This window comes from Procambarus clarkii, chromosome 39, assembly GCF_040958095.1.
Source record: "Procambarus clarkii isolate CNS0578487 chromosome 39, FALCON_Pclarkii_2.0, whole genome shotgun sequence".
NCBI classification, from domain to species: domain Eukaryota; kingdom Metazoa; phylum Arthropoda; class Malacostraca; order Decapoda; family Cambaridae; genus Procambarus; species Procambarus clarkii.
Window position 1 is genome coordinate 41531776 of NC_091188.1, and position 17265 is coordinate 41549040.

Genomic DNA, 17265 nt, shown 5'->3' on the forward strand with positions numbered 1-17265 from the left:
TAGACAGGTTGGGGTAGGCCTTTCAAGAATTAATAGGCCAAGGATGTAAAAATTATTTTTATTTATAACAAGTATTTTTTGCAACATGCACATGTTACAAAGCAAGCATAGACTTAACATTTATATCGTACAATATTTATGCTTTATTATATCCCCATTATATCACAATTATTTCTCAATCACTGAGTTGGAAAATTTACACAAAAAATACAAAGCCCTTAACACTGTTTCATGAAGAAATTATACTAATGACTTGGAAATCTTTGTCACGTTATGAAGAGAGCAAGTTATAACTTAAGTCAAGAATTTCCCTGCAACAAATAACCATTATATCAATCATTCTAAATATATAAAACTAGTCTAAATAAATTTGTCGAGTTCCTATTATACCAACCAGAAGTCTCAATCATCTAAGGCTTCCTAGTACTTGTGGTATGTGACAAATAGCTAATGTTTGTTAGTGATGAAATTTCAGTTTGACTGTTACCCCTGCATGTACTTTCTGTAAACAAAGCAAAAAAATAAAGATTCACTCTTAACACTGACGTTTAAATTCTGCTAGCTATTCAAGCTATGAAGAAATATCTTTCACCTTTTTATCTAAAATCTTAAAATGAAGTGTAGCAGCTGTCATCACAACCTGCATTAGCCAGAACACTATATACTGACTAAACCATTTAAGGCATTAATCACATCAAATGGTAATGCATACACTAGATGCAAAAAGCCTTTACTTAAAAGTTTTTATATTGTGCATTCATTTTAGAATAATGTATACATGCCGAGCCTACCACAAGCAATTTAATTCATTCACTCTTAGCTGTTATCACCAAAAGCATATTCAGTGTAAATGTGTAAATTGTCATATGCTCATATTGTCTTATGACTGTCATAATCAGAATTTTCCACTATTAATACATTGTAAAATGTATTGAGTTGCATCAATTGCACCATGCTAGAGTCCTGCATACAACATGCCACCTTGTGCATGAAACATAACTAATCCACACCACTGCTTTAGGAAATGAAAACTGCAATTTTATACTTTAAATTTTGTTCTTGAACCATTACTGAATATACTGTGAAGAGCAATAACATTATAAACATTATTTCCAATTACAATAATTAATTAAACTGCAACAGCTGCTGTTGTCCGTTCTAGTAGTACAAGAAGAATATCCTAGTATCATTCTATAAATAAGAAAATATATGTATATATATATATATATAGGTATACAGTATATATAAGTATATTAGGCATGTAATTAATGACAGCAACTAAATTTTTTTTGGTGCCGAGTTGAGTGCTTTACAAAAGATCAAATGCAGCAAACCATCAGAGGAAGAGTACTAGAATTCTCTCAGCAAAATTACATTTTGCTATATGTATTTCAGCTTTCAACTTTTAAGAAAATGCAACCTGCCATCAATGCACTCATTTCATACACATCTCGAGTAATACTTTCTCATTTCCACATGTACCCCACCAACTGTATATCACAAACCCAACTATGTGACCCATACCATGGAAGCATCAACTCAGCCATGCACAATCAATTTCCTGTGTTTACATTATTATTTAGAACGCTGATCTAAAAACTATATCTTTAATGCTTCCTTGATAATATCAATTTTTAACTTTAATAATTATGCTTTACTATCTCAAACCCACTACTGACACTAGCATACGCACCCCCAAGGTTAAGCCATGTACGTCTCACATGTACGAAGTACCTTTGGCAAGTCTTTGTTATGAACATTGGTTCAAAATTCTTGTGCCTGTCAAGATCTTTAAGTCACTAATGCATTGTCTGTAATAAGTTAGTATAATACAGTACAAGTAAAATATAAAAAAGCTTCACATTCACAAGTAAAGGACCGAGCTAAATAAACAAGAAGTTGATTTATAAAGCAGAAGACACAAAAGATGCACAAGTTGCATAAAAAAAAAATTTATCTTCCACCAGTCACAAGATATCACACTAATGAAATAAATGAATGAAATAAAGAATGTAATATTTTAATACAATTTCACTTGCAAATTAACACCTGTAGAACATAACTCCTCACTTTGAATTACTCAATTCAGGGATACTGCTGTTATCCTTTCAACTTTTATAAAATATACATTATTAAATGATAAAATTTAATACGGTAATTGAATCATTGTTATCATATGTTTACACTCGTACCACAAGAGCCATTAACGCAAACACACATGCTCACATATGCAACCTTTTAATCCTGAAGTGAAGTGTAGAGAAAAGGTTCTCGACTCCCTGGCGTAAACATAGAGAAGAGTCGTCGGAAGAGTGTGACAGCCGAGACAACATGATCGGCATAGGAGGGCTGGTAGTAAGGCTGTCAGGGTATTCCAAATGGAACAACTAAATCTTCTTTATGCTCCACTTTAATGTGCATTAATGCTGCTACCACTTTCTGGGCTGAAGTAGTCATCTGGAAATGAGTTGCAATTTAGTTGAATGCAAGTGAGTGAGTGAGTGAGTGAGTGAGTGAGTGAGTGAGTGAGTGAGTGAGTGAGTGAGTGAGTGAGTTTGTTTCATGTGCATATGCAAGCAAAATGACCTTTCACCTGCTCAATAACACTTGTACAGTGAGGGAATTGGCAAGTATGGGTTAGATGAGGATCTAGAAGGCTTTTGAAGACTAGTCAATAGATAAATATTCTATCTGATGCCATAACAGTAAGGTCACTGATAACATTTAAGTACAAGGCAAGGTCTAAATTACACTAAAGAAAGCCCCAAGCCATTATGAGGATAAGGATTTTGAAAAGGATGGAGGAAATGAATGGTGCCCAATCACTTAGATGGTCGGGGATTGAACGCCAACCTGCAAGAAGCGAGGCGGTCACATTAGTCCAGTCCAAATGGTTGGACTGTACAGTATAAGCACAAGTTTTACCTAACTTTTTGTAGATTCATTCAGTTATCCCCTAAGGAAAGTTCCACTGCATATTTGGACATGATCATGAACAGTGTGGCATGAGCATATAAGGTGCCACGGGGGTTTCACTGAAAATCACCCAATCCAGCCCAAAAAAGTGCATTAGTAAAACGTAAAACATTTCCATGGTCTGCCCTGGCATCACAAGTGTCCGTCAAAGACGGGCCCCCCAATAGTAGCTTATTTGCATGCCCAGGAACATAACCACCCACCTCCAGGAGGCAACACCATGTGCACCAGCCAAAATGCATCACGTCTGCAGATGCCTTCCCGGCTGTGGACACAACCATGGGTATGGATGACATGCCCGTGTGGAGGCAAAAGAAATCAAAGATTAGTCAAAACAGTCCAGCCAAACCAAAGATGCCATATGCACATCCCTGCAATTTTTATATGGGACTCTGTTGGGAGAGACCAACCACAAGCACATTAGATTGGAGGACCAAAACCCAAATCCAGAAGAGAGGCTACAATTGAGATGGATGCATGCCTCTATCTCAAGAAGCAGACCACTAGAGAAATGACCAAGTAAAACTTTAATTGCTCAGAATCAGAGATTTGATGAAGCATTATCCAACTGCTGCCATTTCTTCAACAGGAAAGAGGACATATTACATAGTCTGAGATTAGTATTCTTATTTAGCTTGGCAAAGGCAAGAGATAAAGCCATATCCAACAGAAAATGTGCCAAGAAACAAAATGAGTCAAGGGCCAGAGACCACCACAACCTCAAACCCTAAAGACCAAAGAGGGTGCAGAAGCACGAGAAAATTCAAGCCCACTGGGGGCACGCAGCTAATAGTGTCAATAAAGAGCTGACCACTGCAGAAAGTGGGAAAGTGCCTTCAGTCAAACCTGGTTGAAAGGGAAACCATGCCAGCAAAGTTCAGGCAGTTAAGCTAATGCTTTAGATCCCGAGTGGACAATCTCTCTTTATTTTTCCTTATATTCTTCGCATAAAGTGAAAGAAAAGGAAACACACTTACATACACATTAATTTTTCAAAAGAAGTGTTGAGACTCAGCAAGACATGTACATATGCAATTTGTTGCCAACTGACAGGTGGAGTCAGTTCGGAAGATGCAAGTCATTGGAAACAATACACTATATATTCTTCAAATGGCATCAAATAGCATTTTTTACTAAAACAAAAATATATTATGTAGAAAAATCTAAATATTTACTTACCTTTAAAGTGAGTTTCCACTTGTGTTCACCTAGTTGTTCACCTAGTTGTGTTTTGCGGGGGGCTGAGCTTTGCTCTTTCGGCCCGCCTCTCAACTGTCAATCAACTGTTTACCATTTTTTTTCCCACACCACACACACACACACACCCCAGGAAGCAGCCCATGACAGCTGACTAACTCCCAGGTACCTATTTACTGCTAGATAACAGGGGCATTCAGGGTGAAAGAAACTTTGCCCATTTGCTTTTGCCTGGTGTGGGAATCGAACCCGGGCCACAGAATTACGAGTCCTACGCGCTATCCACCAAGCCCCTAAGGGTATCAACTTGTGTTGATACCCTTGAGTGGTAAAATTAGGTATCTGTGCTATTGAATGAATTTGCTTATATAAAGAACTACTACAACTAAAAAAAAAAAAAATATTACTTGTAGATACGAGAAAGTGGTGGTAGCAGTCATATTGCCTAGTTAAGCTAGTAAGAGTATGCCCACTCATATTCCATCGCTAATTCCACTTTTATCAATAGTTAACCTAATAACCCATCCCACATATGTATTTATTTAAATGAAATGACAATATTTAGATTCATCTGTGACAATTATTAACACTTTCGCGCTTTATATTAGAGATAACTCGTCACCGTTTTCTCTTACGATTCCGCATAACTGCCTACTTTTCTCGTCCATCGAAAAAATATTTCTATAAATTCCATTTTTTAACCGAAATGGATGGGGATACTTTTGTTTTGTAGAGAATTTATTTGCGAATGTTTTGGTACCAGAATGAATATTATATCACATAAACTTCTATGAGTAAAAAAAAAAATACACAAAGTATGTTTGGGGGTGTGGCGAGCGTGTGGCAGTGGGTTCCCTTTAGCCGTTGATATATCCAACACGTGGGAAATATTTGTATTTGTTATGTATATGTCTGTGTAGGGAATTTTACTGCCATCACTGTCATACAAATTATAAAATGTTTCAACAAATATAAACATGACAAACATCAAACGAACGAAAACAATGCGTTCGTTTCTGCCGCGAACGCATACTGAGCGACGTGGTTCTATATTTGGCGCTTCTCTTACACATGCTTTGTACAAATGTTATACAGTTCATCTTATAGAAAATTTTATTGCGAACACATTGGTATAAAAAAGAAATACGTACATAGAAAAGTAGGGTCAGGAAACGTATAAACTTTCCAAGCATGATTTCCCCCCTGTGTTTTCGCCAGTGCGCTCGCGACTAACTACTCTCCACTTCACACACTCTTGCGGGTGGGCAATTACCTATATTAAACATTCATATGCATATGTCCGTGTAGAGAATTTTATTGCGATTCCAATGATACCAAAATTAGCGATGTAGGACAACTGTAGGCTTCGCAACTATTAAGAGAGTGGAAACATTTTGTTGCTGTTTGGCGCTCTCGGCGAGTGATCTGCATAGTTTTTTATTTGGTGTTGATACTCCTTATGCTTGGGCGGCATTTTATAGGTATGCTCTTATAGACAATTTCATTGCGAACACAGTGATACCAAATTTAAATACGTGCGCCTTCAATTATTGTCAGGACAGTCAAAAGAGTGTACACTTTTTGGTCTTACCTGGTAGGCGCGCGAAGTGCCGAAAGCATCTGGGGTATTGTTTTTTTTTGAGCGCCGAGAGCGCGAAAGTGTTAAGGGTCCAGAATGAATGTTGTCACCATTTCATGTTTGTATTTACAGTTATTTGGTGTAGGTCACAGTAATTTAACATTTTCTGCAACAGTTAACTACTTCTGTGGTCTACCTCCTCAAGCCAAACACAGCAGCCAAATATCTTTGGTACTCAAAATTTGAATCAGTAATATTGTTTATATGAAAATTAACAAAAAAAGTCCTATAATGAATCAACACCAAACAAGGCCCTAAACCCGAGCCCGAAATGCTACACGTACTAGTGGCTGTACAAGAATGTAAAAACTCTTGTATATATAAATACTGTAAATAAAAAAAAAAAAACAGTGGGTCGAGTTATTCGTTGTCTAGCACATTATTGACATTCTCTGCAAGATATGGCTTTGTATTAATATTATTGTCATTATTATATTATGATGGAACTCATAACTCGAGTTAAGGACTTGATGCTGGGATGACTGGTCATTCAGCATTGGAAAGTCTGTACTAAAACATGATGGATAACAAATGCATGGATTGCATTAAACGTCTTGGCACGATCACTTTCACAAACCAACCACTTCGGTCCTGGGTTGAGAATTACCTACAACTATCTGCCTAGGCATGAAGAGTCTGAAATGTTCCTTCATTCAATTTTCTAATGTACTGTATCAGCACTTCAATCTAATATAGAATAAAAATAACCAATCAAAGGCTTATTTAAACAAACATTATTAGTGTTTAGACCTTATTGAGAATCTTGTGCAAATTTGTACCTGTAAGGAACAAATTATTTTTAATTACATTAAAAAATCTTGCTTCCCACTGCACTTACCAAATTTAAATCTGCCACTGAAATTGGCTGGGCAGATAGTATTCTCTCTACAGCTGGTACATCACACAATAGTTCAGCCTCATGGTGAGTTCTGCTGGGAATCTGAAAGCAAAATTTTTCAAGTTAATAACAACAAATTAATTAATTTATTGGCAAGAATTTTCTAATAAACCCAATTCCCACGTGACCATTCACTTGGCAATTACTAAAAGCCGAATTAATTTCACCATGCTCATTATTCAACTCAGAATTTGTGCTCATGTAAATCTTCATATATCTTAGACATATGCTCTTCATGCATTGTTCCTTCAGGAAAACTTCCTATCCTAGGTGGAATGGTTACATGTAAAGCTGCATTTATACATTTGAAGTCCCTTGAAACATTAGGGACTTGCAGGCGAAGAGTCACAATAACGTGGCTAAAGTAAGTTGACCAGACCACACACTAGAAGGTGAAGGGACGACGACATTTCGGTCCGGCCTGGACCATTCTCAAGTCGATTGTGAAGAGGAAGTAGATGCAGGCAATAAATAGGCTAGAGAGAGGTGAGGAGCAAAGTGTAGTAGAGGAGATAGTAGTAGGAATAAGAACTGCAGAGGGCCTATTGGCCCATACGAGGCAGCTCCTATTATAACCACCGAATGAGAAGAAGATAGTACAATACAATACAATACAATTTTATTTAGGTAAGGTACATACATACAATAAATTTTTACAAGGATTGGTTGACTTATAGGTAGAGCTAGTACATACAATGCCTAAAGCCACTATTACGCAAAGCGTTTCGGGCATGATAGGAATGAGAAGAGAATAGTAAGGGAACGTAAAGAAAACAAAAAACAGAGAAGAGAGAAGAATCAATTAAGGACTTGAATAGTACCAGACATCTTTGGCGTCAAGTCATAAAACAAGGCATTTCTCTCAAAAAAAAAAATAAAACAAGTAGTTTGACATGCAATATATTTATAAGCATATAACTACCTCTAGCAAGCATACAAAAGTGAAAATCCAAATCAAGTAACGTGAATGTTAGACACAAACACATTCAAAGAGGAAAGAAGCCCCCCTTTTATATCCCTCCATGTGGTAGTGTATGTGTGAGTGACTATAACCAAACACATTACTGTATAACATCCTCATCATTACCCAATTTTCCCCCTCCCCCCCCCCCACTCTTCTCATGGAATGGGGGAAGCATCAGTCTAGAAATTACAGTAGAGTAAGAGTTTAAATTATTAGATATACAGTACAGTATTTATTTGCAGGAATATGAGCTCGCCCCAATTTCAGTTTGCAGCAAGTTTTGGACACAGTTCATACAAAAATATTTGCACCATGATTTTAAATCGAACCCTGAAGTTCAGCTATCACTTTAAAACACCAATTGTATTCACATCCAAAATTACTAACACAAACTTTTATGGCTTAATAAATTCCCATTCAAAATTACTATATTAACAGAGTATGTTATTCTTTAGAGGCAAGGTTTGTGGCAGAATTTTTTATTTTAAATAAGCATGCAGAGCTGCATGGAAAAGTTATGGGCTGATAGTAATATGTATACAGTATTGTCTCTCCCAAGACTTTCCAACAATGCCAGGCATTGAAATTGCTGTTTACGTTACATTTTTGGTAAAAAAATTTATCATGCAGCAGTTTCAAAAGCCATAGGAAGAGCTACAGTTGCAGGCCATGCAAACCAATAAAATAGAGCATATTAAGCAACATTAAAAATACTTACCTCAGAAAGGCAAAGTAATCTAACAATTTACCTTTTGTGGTGGTACAGTATTGAGGCGTTGATTATACGTCCGCACCCTGTCTATGTACTCGTGCTGTTCTAAGGTGTGGCAGTCCAGAGCTCCCACATCAATAATGTTGCTGTAATATAGCAACATCATTAATGTTAAGATTATAAAAATCTTTTTATTTACTTTCCCAGCTTCCTCCCAATTATTTAAAAAAACCTTCATTAAAAAACTGGCGATGAATGTAATGAAATGCCATTTTCTAGGGAACCCCAGAGGCTCTCTGAAGCTATCCAGACTGATATGTGCTATAATTAATTGAGAACATCAGTTATGGGAGTTCTTGCCTACCGGGGACCACGAGCCAGAACCTGGGCCCCCTCAGAGGCACAGGGAGCAATAGCCATATGAACACTTCATTTAGAATATGTCATGTCTGACATTGACTGGGAAAAGCACCCAGAAAGGTAGGAGAACCAATACAAACCCTCTACTGGTGAAAATTGCAACCCATGTCCAAAAAGAGCCAAAGAACTCCCCCAAATAAATACAAACAAGCAAATCGTCATCCAACTAGTGTGCCCGCTCGTTAGTGCCCCCGGCTTCCCTGAAAAGGGGGGGGGGGGGAGAGAAGCCTGCTCAGGCGAGTCGGCAGCTCAACCCTCCAGATCGTAGAATGATGACAACTGCTGACTGGAGGGAGGGAAGGAGGGAGGAAGGGAGGGAAGGAGGGAGGAAGAGAGGGAAGGAGGGAGGAAGGGAGAGAAGGAGGGAGGAAGGGAGAGAAGGAGGGAGGAAGGGAGAGAAGGAGGGAGGAAGGGAGAGAAGGAGGGAGGAAGGGAGGGTGTCAAGAAGCCTCTGGGTCTCAACCAGAAAATGGCATTTCATTACTTTCAATGGTAGTTTTCTGTGGGGAGCCCCATTGGCTCCCTGAAGCTAACTACCCACAGGTAAGTAAAATTGAGTCAAAGCAACACAAGTCTAGAGAGGGCCTGAAACGTTGACAAGATACTGGCGTCCAGGACCCTGTTTGATTTACAAAACCCTTGTGCCCGAATGCCAACCCAAGAAATATTCCCAAAGACAGCAGCGAGAGCAGCATATTTCCTCACATCATGGGCACGAGAGTAGACTGCAGGCTGGCTAGACTTGATAACCTTGCAGACAACCCGAGACACACGAGCCCTGGAACAGGGAACCAGGGAAACCGGATCAATCCAGAGCACATCCACTGTCACTGAACCAGTGGCCCGCACGAGTGTCGTAAAACCGCAACCGGACACAAAACATGATGCATTCCTAGCTTAACCAACCAAGCTTCAACAACCCACGGAACCCTTCGGAAGCCAGCCGTCTCATTCTTCGCCAGAAAAGAAGGAGAGGGCTACAAACTAACAAATCGACCCCTAGGACCAAAGAGCAGAAACACCTGCGCCAGAGAAGAGCATGAAGCTCCCCAACCAAACTCCCATAGGCTAAAGCCATCAAAAACAAAGCTTTCATAAAATAGTCATGAACCGAAAGGGCCACCCAGAAACAAACTGAGAGGAGAGGAACGAGAGCACCTGGTCCAAAGAAGAAGGCTCCTTCTCGAGAAGAAGCTGGACCTGTGCCGGACCTGTGAGTTGGTCATCCGAAAGGAGGGGCAAGGAATCAAATGGTTCAGATGGGACAAGTCCAGAATGAACCGAAGATCCGCACAGTCCTGTTTCGGAACTGGAAACAAGTGGGAAACCACTTTGAGAGACGAAGTCGTTTTGACCACACTCAAGCGAACCCACTCCAAGACGACCAGACAAAGACACAGGGAAGAAGCTTGACATACCAGCCCCAAACCTGCCAATGGAGGATGAGCCGCCCAATGTCGCCACAAGCCGGTAGAGACGACCTAGTAAGCCCACAAATTGTATGTGGGGGCGGGTGAAGGGGTGTGTGTAGGCAAGGGGGAACAAGTCAGACAACACCTGTACAGCAGGGGTGTGGGGGAGGGGGTAGTATGTATGAAGGGGGGGGGAAGGAGTGTGTAGGGAAAGGGGAACAAGTCAGACAACATCTGTGCAGCAGGAAATCCATAAAATTAACAAAGATATTTATCACAGTCATGCTATGCTATGATGATACATGCAAGATACATCTTAAAATGGCTGCATAATGTATACCAAAGAGTATATTATGCATATATAATGTATAGTATAAACATACCAAACTGATCAATTATGCATTCCTTATACACTGAAGGTGGATCTACTTACAAATTTACTCTTAGTTCCGCCTTACAAACATCAAACTTTATTACCTCAAAATATTCTTTATTAACTATATTACAAAAACTAAAATTTAAGTACTTGTGTTACATATAAAGTAGGACAAGACACTGACTTTGGGAATATATATATTCATGTTCCACCATAATTCTAATAAAATTATGTCTAATATTAACAAGGTCTAATTTTAATCATGAAAATAACAAAAAATCATGCAATAACTCTTGTGTGCTACTGGTGTCAACAAAGAAGCTAACCTGGCTGTCTGCTGCAGAATGCGATTGAGAGCCGTCTGCTCATCGGATTTTTTGGTGGCAGAACTTGAATAGTGGTTGCCATATTCACCGGTGCTGGAATATACCATCAGTTGCATTATCAAGAAAAAATATTTTGATTTAAATTAAACACCTAGATTTTTTTCAAAAGTAGAAATCAACTTAAATTGTATTCCCACTAAAACAGAAGAAGAAAATCCATTGCTTATAAATAACCTAACACCAACACAAAAATTACATTTCATTAAAAGTGACGATGTTTCAGTATGTCTTTTAAAACCAATATACTTTCCAAACTGTTTCTACTGCTTTAATAAACATATTTTTCATGTCCACTCCTCAACATTGTGTGGTACCCACACAACAGGGTACACACTACCATTCCTTTATGCAAATCCCAACTACATTGTACTATCATAACTTTTTTTAACGAGAGCCTTTGTTGCATCCAACAATTTCCTTTCTTGAATTTCTACCTTCGATTTTCCTTACATAAATTCCTTTTTATTAATCAACCCATCCAAGGGTTGCAGTCAATGCAACCCTTGGATGCAACCCATCCAAGCTGTGTCAATGTCTTTGCAATAATATAATAATCACAAAAATATGAACCTTCTTGCATTTAAAGACACTAGATGGAGTACCCAGCTGTGTTCAGGCCTCTTTTTCCCTTCCTCCCTTCTCTACCCCTCCCTACCTTTCTCCTATCTTTCTCTGCTCTACCCCATGTGTCTCCTCTCTTGCTCTCATCTCTCCCATCTTTCTTCCCAGTCTTCTCTCCCCCCTATCTCTCTCTTTGGCCTTCGCTGCCCCCTCCCCTCCCCATCTCTCTCCTTGGCCTTCTCTGCCCCCCTACCCCCCATCTCTCCCCTCGGCCTTCTCTGCCCCTCTACCCCCCATCTCTCTCCTCGGCCTCCTCTGCCCCCCCTCCCCCCATCTCTCTCCTCGGCCTTCTCTGCCCCCCCCTCTCTCTCTCCTCGGCCTTCTCTGCCCCCCCTCTCTCTCTCCTTGGCCTTCTCTGCCCCCCCTCTCTCTCTCCTTGGCCTTCTCTGCCCCCCTCTCTCTCTCCTTGGCCTTCTCTGCCCCCCCTCTTTCTCTCCTTGGCCTTCTCTGCCCCCCCTCTCTCTCTCTCCTTGGCTTTCTCTGCCCCCCCTCTCTCTCTCTCCTTGGCTTTCTCTGCCCCCCCTCTCTCTCTCCTTGGCCTTCTCTGCCCCCTCTCTCTCTCCTTGGCCTTCTCTGTCCCCCTCTCTCTCTCCTTGGCCTTCTCTGCCCCCTCTCTCTCTCCTTGGCCTTCTCTGCCCCCCTCTCTCTCTCCTTGGCCTTCTCTGCCCCCCTCTCTCTCTCCTTGGCCTTCTCTGCCCCCCTCTCTCTCTCCTTGGCCTTCTCTGCCCCCCTCTCTCTCTCCTTGGCCTTCTCTGCCCCCCTCTCTCTCTCCTTGGCCTTCTCTGCCCTCTCTCTCTCTCCTTGGCCTTCTCTGCCCCCCTCTCTCTCTCCTTGGCCTTCTCTGCCCCCCCTCTCTCTCCTTGGTCTTCTCTGCCCCCCTCTCTCTCTCCTTGGCCTTCTCTGCCCCCTTCTCTCTCTCCTCGGCCTTCTCTGCCCCTCTCTCTCTCCTCGGCCTTCTCTGCCCCTCTCTCTCTCTCTCTCCTCGGCCTTCTCTGCCCCCCCCTCTCTCCTCGGCCTTCTCTGCCCCCCTTTCTCTCCTCGGCCCTCTCTGCCCCCCTCTCTCCTCAGCCTTCTCTGCCCCCCCCTCTCCTCGGCCTTCTCTGCCCCCCCCTCTCCTCGGCCTTCTCTGCCCCCCCCTCTCTCCTCGGCCTTCTCTGCCCCCCCCTCTCCTCGGCCTTCTCTGCCCCCCCTCCTCTCCTCGGCCTTCTCAGCCCCTCTCTCTCTCTCCCCGATCTCTCTCCTCGGCCTTCTCTGCCCCTCCCCCATCTCTCTCCTCGGCCTTCTCTGCCCCCTACCTTGAGGTTACCTTGAGGTGCTTCCGGGGCTTAGTGTCCCCGCGGCCCGGTCGTCGACCAGGCCTCCTGGTTGCTGGACTGATCAACCAGGCTGTTAGACGCGGCTGCTCGCAGCCTGATGTATGAGTCACAGCCTGGTTGATCAGGTATCCTTTGGAGGTGCTTATCCAGTTCTCTTGAACACTGTGAGGGGTCGGCCAGTTATGCCCCTTATGTGTAGTGGAAGCCCCCAATCTCTCTCCTCGGCCTTCTGTGCCCCCTCCCCCCTCCCTGATCTCTATCCTCGGCCTTCTGTGCCCCCCCCCCCATCCCTGATCTCTCTCCTCGGCCTTCTCTGCCCCCCCCCCCCATCTCCTCGGCCTTCTCTGCTCCCCCCCCCCCATCTCTCTCCTCGGTCTTCTCGCCCACCAACTCTCTTCTCAGTATGTATTATATATATATATATATATATATATATATATATGCAGGCGATGAGTCACAATAGCGTGGCTGAAGTATGTTGACCAGAGTTTCCTCCTCAGCTCTCTCTTGCCTATTTATTGCCTGTCCCTACCTCCTCATCACAATCGACTTGAGAATGGTCCAGGACGGACCGAAACGTCGTCGTCCCTTCAATTTCTAGTGTGTGGTCTGGTCAATATATATATTATATATATATATATATATATATATATATATATATATATATATATATATATCTCGGAAAATGTATTATTATGAACAACTGAAAAACTGCTGAAACAGTATCAACCAGGTACCAATCAGTCAACAGTACCAATCAACCAGGTATCAGTCTATAGAAAAATAAGAAAACAAATCCCCAATTTCATACTCCATGAAAAAATTTGGAGCCAATATTTCTTAAAGTGGGCACTGGGGCTGACCCCGACAAGTCTATGACACTCCCAAATTACCCAGTGTCATCTTGAAAAGTTGGACGAGACTAGTTCCAAGTGTCTGACCTCCAACCTTGGACAGACATCTTTTATATAGATAAATAAATAAAATGTAAAACCTCTCTCCATTCATGTTTATTTCAACCACAACATTTACTTCTCTCCACGTCACCATAACTTTGTCCAACATTAACATTTAACAACCTACCTTTCATGAAGGACCCCATCCATGTATACAACATGTTTTTAGTCCACCACCAACTGAATATATGTTGTATTTACATGCACAAAAATCATGGACTTACTCTATAAAACCACTTGAAAATCACTAATAATAAAATTTTGATGAAGTACACTAAATTATTATTCTTTTTTTTCCACAAAATAGCCTTGTAAGTTAAGTATATTATAAACCTCAAAATATAATAAACTGCATTAATATCAAACCAATCACTAATTACACAATTTCCTTTTCCACAGGCACTACTTCCTACATAAATTCAGCTATAATAAACCTTTAATTTTTATTACTGTACCTTGAATTAACCTGGTAAGCATTGCTGACCGATTCACTTAGTAGACGAGTCCTCTCATTGACCTCACCGTCCTGCTAATGAAAGACAAGTTTAGCATACGCTTTTTCAAACTTAAAGAAAAAATTCTTAAACGTGTTTTTTTACACTTTCACATTCTCACGACACTAAAACGTGTCATTCGTACTCCGACAGAAACATTTCAATGATGCTAAAATGAGTCATCTGGTTGTTATTCATGAACATTCATATATACATCACTTTTGTGCATGTTCTATTAAAAATATATTTTTGTTTTTGTCCTCTAGAGAATTAATTTGCAAACTTTCTGGCACCAAATTCATAGTAATAAGTGAACAAATAACAAAGAAAACATAAAATGATTGTAAACATTTTAAGCATAGCTGAGCGAGGGAGGCCACACACAGGAGAACGTTCACTGGGAAGGGAAAGGTCCACTCAGTGCACAACATGTAGGCCACCAGATAAAAAATATATACTGTACTTCATTTTAGTAGGGAAATACATATGAAACTTGTATATACAGTTCTAATCTTTAACAATTATTTGTAATAATACTAGCTACTTTGTATGTTAATATTCTTTTCATGTAACTTGTGTTTTGAACAAAGGATGCCACATGTTGCTCACTAACAACAGTAAAGCCCAGCACAATAAACTTTCTATATTTTGTTTGGCAGGAAATCCTCAAATAAAATAAATCTCAGATTAAATAATACCCAAATTTGTAACAAAATAGATGGCAAATTCGTTGGCGTTCTCATTGACCACAAACTGAATTTCCAGGGACACATTCTAAATATATCAAAAAAGTTTCAAAAACTGTTGGCATTCTTTCTAAGATCAGATATTATGTACCTCGCCATGCCCTAGTGACGCTCTATTACTCCCTCATCTATTCTTATCTCAACTATGGTATTTGTGCTTGGAGTTCTACTACCCAAAATCATTTACGTCCTCTAATTACTCAACACAAAGCTGCTATTGGGACAATATACAACTCTGGCCCCAGACATCCCTCAGTACCTCTTCTCAAATCTCTGAATATGTTAGATATTAAGTCACTGCACATCCTCTTATGTGTATTATATATATATAAAACGCTGAACTGTAATGCCAATCCTGACCTTAAAAGCTTCATTGAAGGTTGTAACAGAACCCATGAGCACCACACCAGAAACAAATACCTTTTTGATATTCCAAGAGTACGACTTAATCAAACTAGGAATGCTCTACAAATCAAGGGGCCCAGAATGTGGAATGACCTTCCCAATCATGTTAAAGACTGTACCTCTCTTAACCAGTTTTAAGATGAAAACTAAGCACTACCTAATTAACTCCCTGTAACCTATCTTACCCCTATAATGTCAACCCATGTTTGTTATTTTTAAACAATGCTGTTTGTTGACCAAATTATATTTTTGCTGTTTTCCTGCCATGTTCCCCCTTTTTTATTTTTATATTTTCTCAACACATTTTATACTTTAATCTCAATTAGTATTAAGTTATAGTCTTTAGTGTTTTTCCTGCCCGAAACGCTTTGCATAATAGTGGCTTTAGGCATTATATGTACTAGCTCTATCTATAAATTCATCAAAATCTGTATCACCCCTCATATGTATGTACTTTACCTAAATAAACATTTGAATTTTTTTTTTTTAATAAATATAAATAAATATATATTTATTCAGGTATAAGTACCTGTACCTACATACAAGATGAGTTACAAACACAATGTTAAATTTCTAGATAGAGTTAGTAAATACTGTACTATGCCTAAAGCAACTAATACGCACAGCATTTTGGGCAGGTAATTTGGATTTCTTCTGAATTAAGAAATTATCAAAAGAATGCAAAAAGCTGGAAAGAATATGTAGCACTGCAGAATGTCCACATTAAGTAAACTAAAACTTGGACTATTTTCGCTATACCCAAAGCACTGTGGCTTATACACAACTGATTAGTCAGTAGCTATTACTTAATTGTAACTGGATGGGTGACCATACGGCACAGCTTCGCCGAAGTATTTCCGTCTCCAACAGGGAAACAAAGATATAAAACAATCAAAAGCTATCACAACGTTTAAAATACGCGCATAGAGGCATAAGTGTAATGGCATTCTTATTATCCTAAATGGTGAAAATAGCGCCGCCCATGACAGCCTTCAGGCTCAGTAAACCTAATTACAGTACCACAGACCACTAGTTTCAAGCTCGGTAAACCTAGCTAGAGAGTAAACAAGTCAGGTATGGGCGGGTTCTTGAGCACACATGAAGACTAGCCATTGCATGCACGCTCTCATAACGAACCAGCTTTTGACTTCCTGTTAACGAGTGTCAATAATACCGAGTTATTCCAGTACCTGAGAATGAGTCTCTTGCTCGGTGCTGCAACAACATCCCATTGAGAAGATTAATAAGAAAAGTCTTCAGCAGGTTTGAGTCATATGACCGAGAGTCAGACGACAACAAGGTTCAGCTGGGATAGGTTCAGCCAATCACAGCTCAGGACGACTCTCAGCCAATCAGAGGCCGTTCTTCCTACAACAACAAGGGATCTAAACTATAACGTTAGTTTTTTTTTTTTTTTTTGCACAATGTGCATAGTTCACCGGCATAATATTTGTCAGTGAATAATAATTAGTATTAATTAATAATAATAATACGTAATATATTACAGTTAATATAGCATTAACGTTGCATTTTCTAAATGTATTACTCTATTTTAGGTACAGCGTTTCGGGTTATAAAATTAGATTATTTTTGGCCGCAACGCAATACGTGTTAGTGGCTTAGACTCGTAACTGTGTGACTCACCATAGATGTGAAGTGCCTTGTATAGTGACTGTTGTGAGCCTCTTGTTGAATCACTTGTGATATAAAAATATTATTAAAGTACTCGCCTAGTTGTACTCACCTA

The 17265-nt window shown here is 40.1% G+C and overlaps 1 protein-coding gene across 2 annotated transcripts; it reads right to left on the bottom strand.

Annotated features, from left to right (window-relative positions):
• Window positions 1-44: 44 nt before the first annotated feature.
• Window positions 45-16867, bottom strand: Lamtor1 (Late endosomal/lysosomal adaptor, MAPK and MTOR activator 1). Of its 2 annotated transcripts, none has more exons than XM_045745743.2 (6): window positions 16709-16867; window positions 14329-14402; window positions 10921-11013; window positions 8424-8532; window positions 6651-6752; window positions 45-2457 (listed from the first exon to the last, which is right to left on the bottom strand). In XM_045745743.2, exons 1-6 carry the CDS (start codon window positions 16748-16750, stop codon window positions 2365-2367), a joined length of 513 nt encoding a protein of 170 aa, XP_045601699.1. In that variant the 5' UTR covers window positions 16751-16867; the 3' UTR covers window positions 45-2364. The 2 variants fall into 2 exon arrangements, with proteins under 2 accessions (XP_045601699.1, XP_045601700.1); XM_045745744.2 differs by having other exon boundaries at window positions 14329-14399; window positions 16709-16865.
• Between the last annotated feature and the right edge of the window lie 398 nt (window positions 16868-17265).

What these genes read in the sequence shown, in the direction of transcription:
- Lamtor1 (XM_045745743.2), bottom strand. Translation starts at nt 16,750, where the DNA reads ATGGGATGTTGTTGCAGCACCGAGCAAGAGACTCATTCTCAG. An exon ending in ATTCTGCAGCAGACAGCCAG is followed by an intron (nt 8,533 to 10,920) that starts GTTAGCTTCTTT and finishes GCTATATTACAG; the next exon opens with CAACATTATTGATGTGGGAG. An exon ending in CAGTGGCAGATTTAAATTTG is followed by an intron (nt 2,458 to 6,650) that starts GTAAGTGCAGTG and finishes ACTCATTTCCAG; the next exon opens with ATGACTACTTCAGCCCAGAA.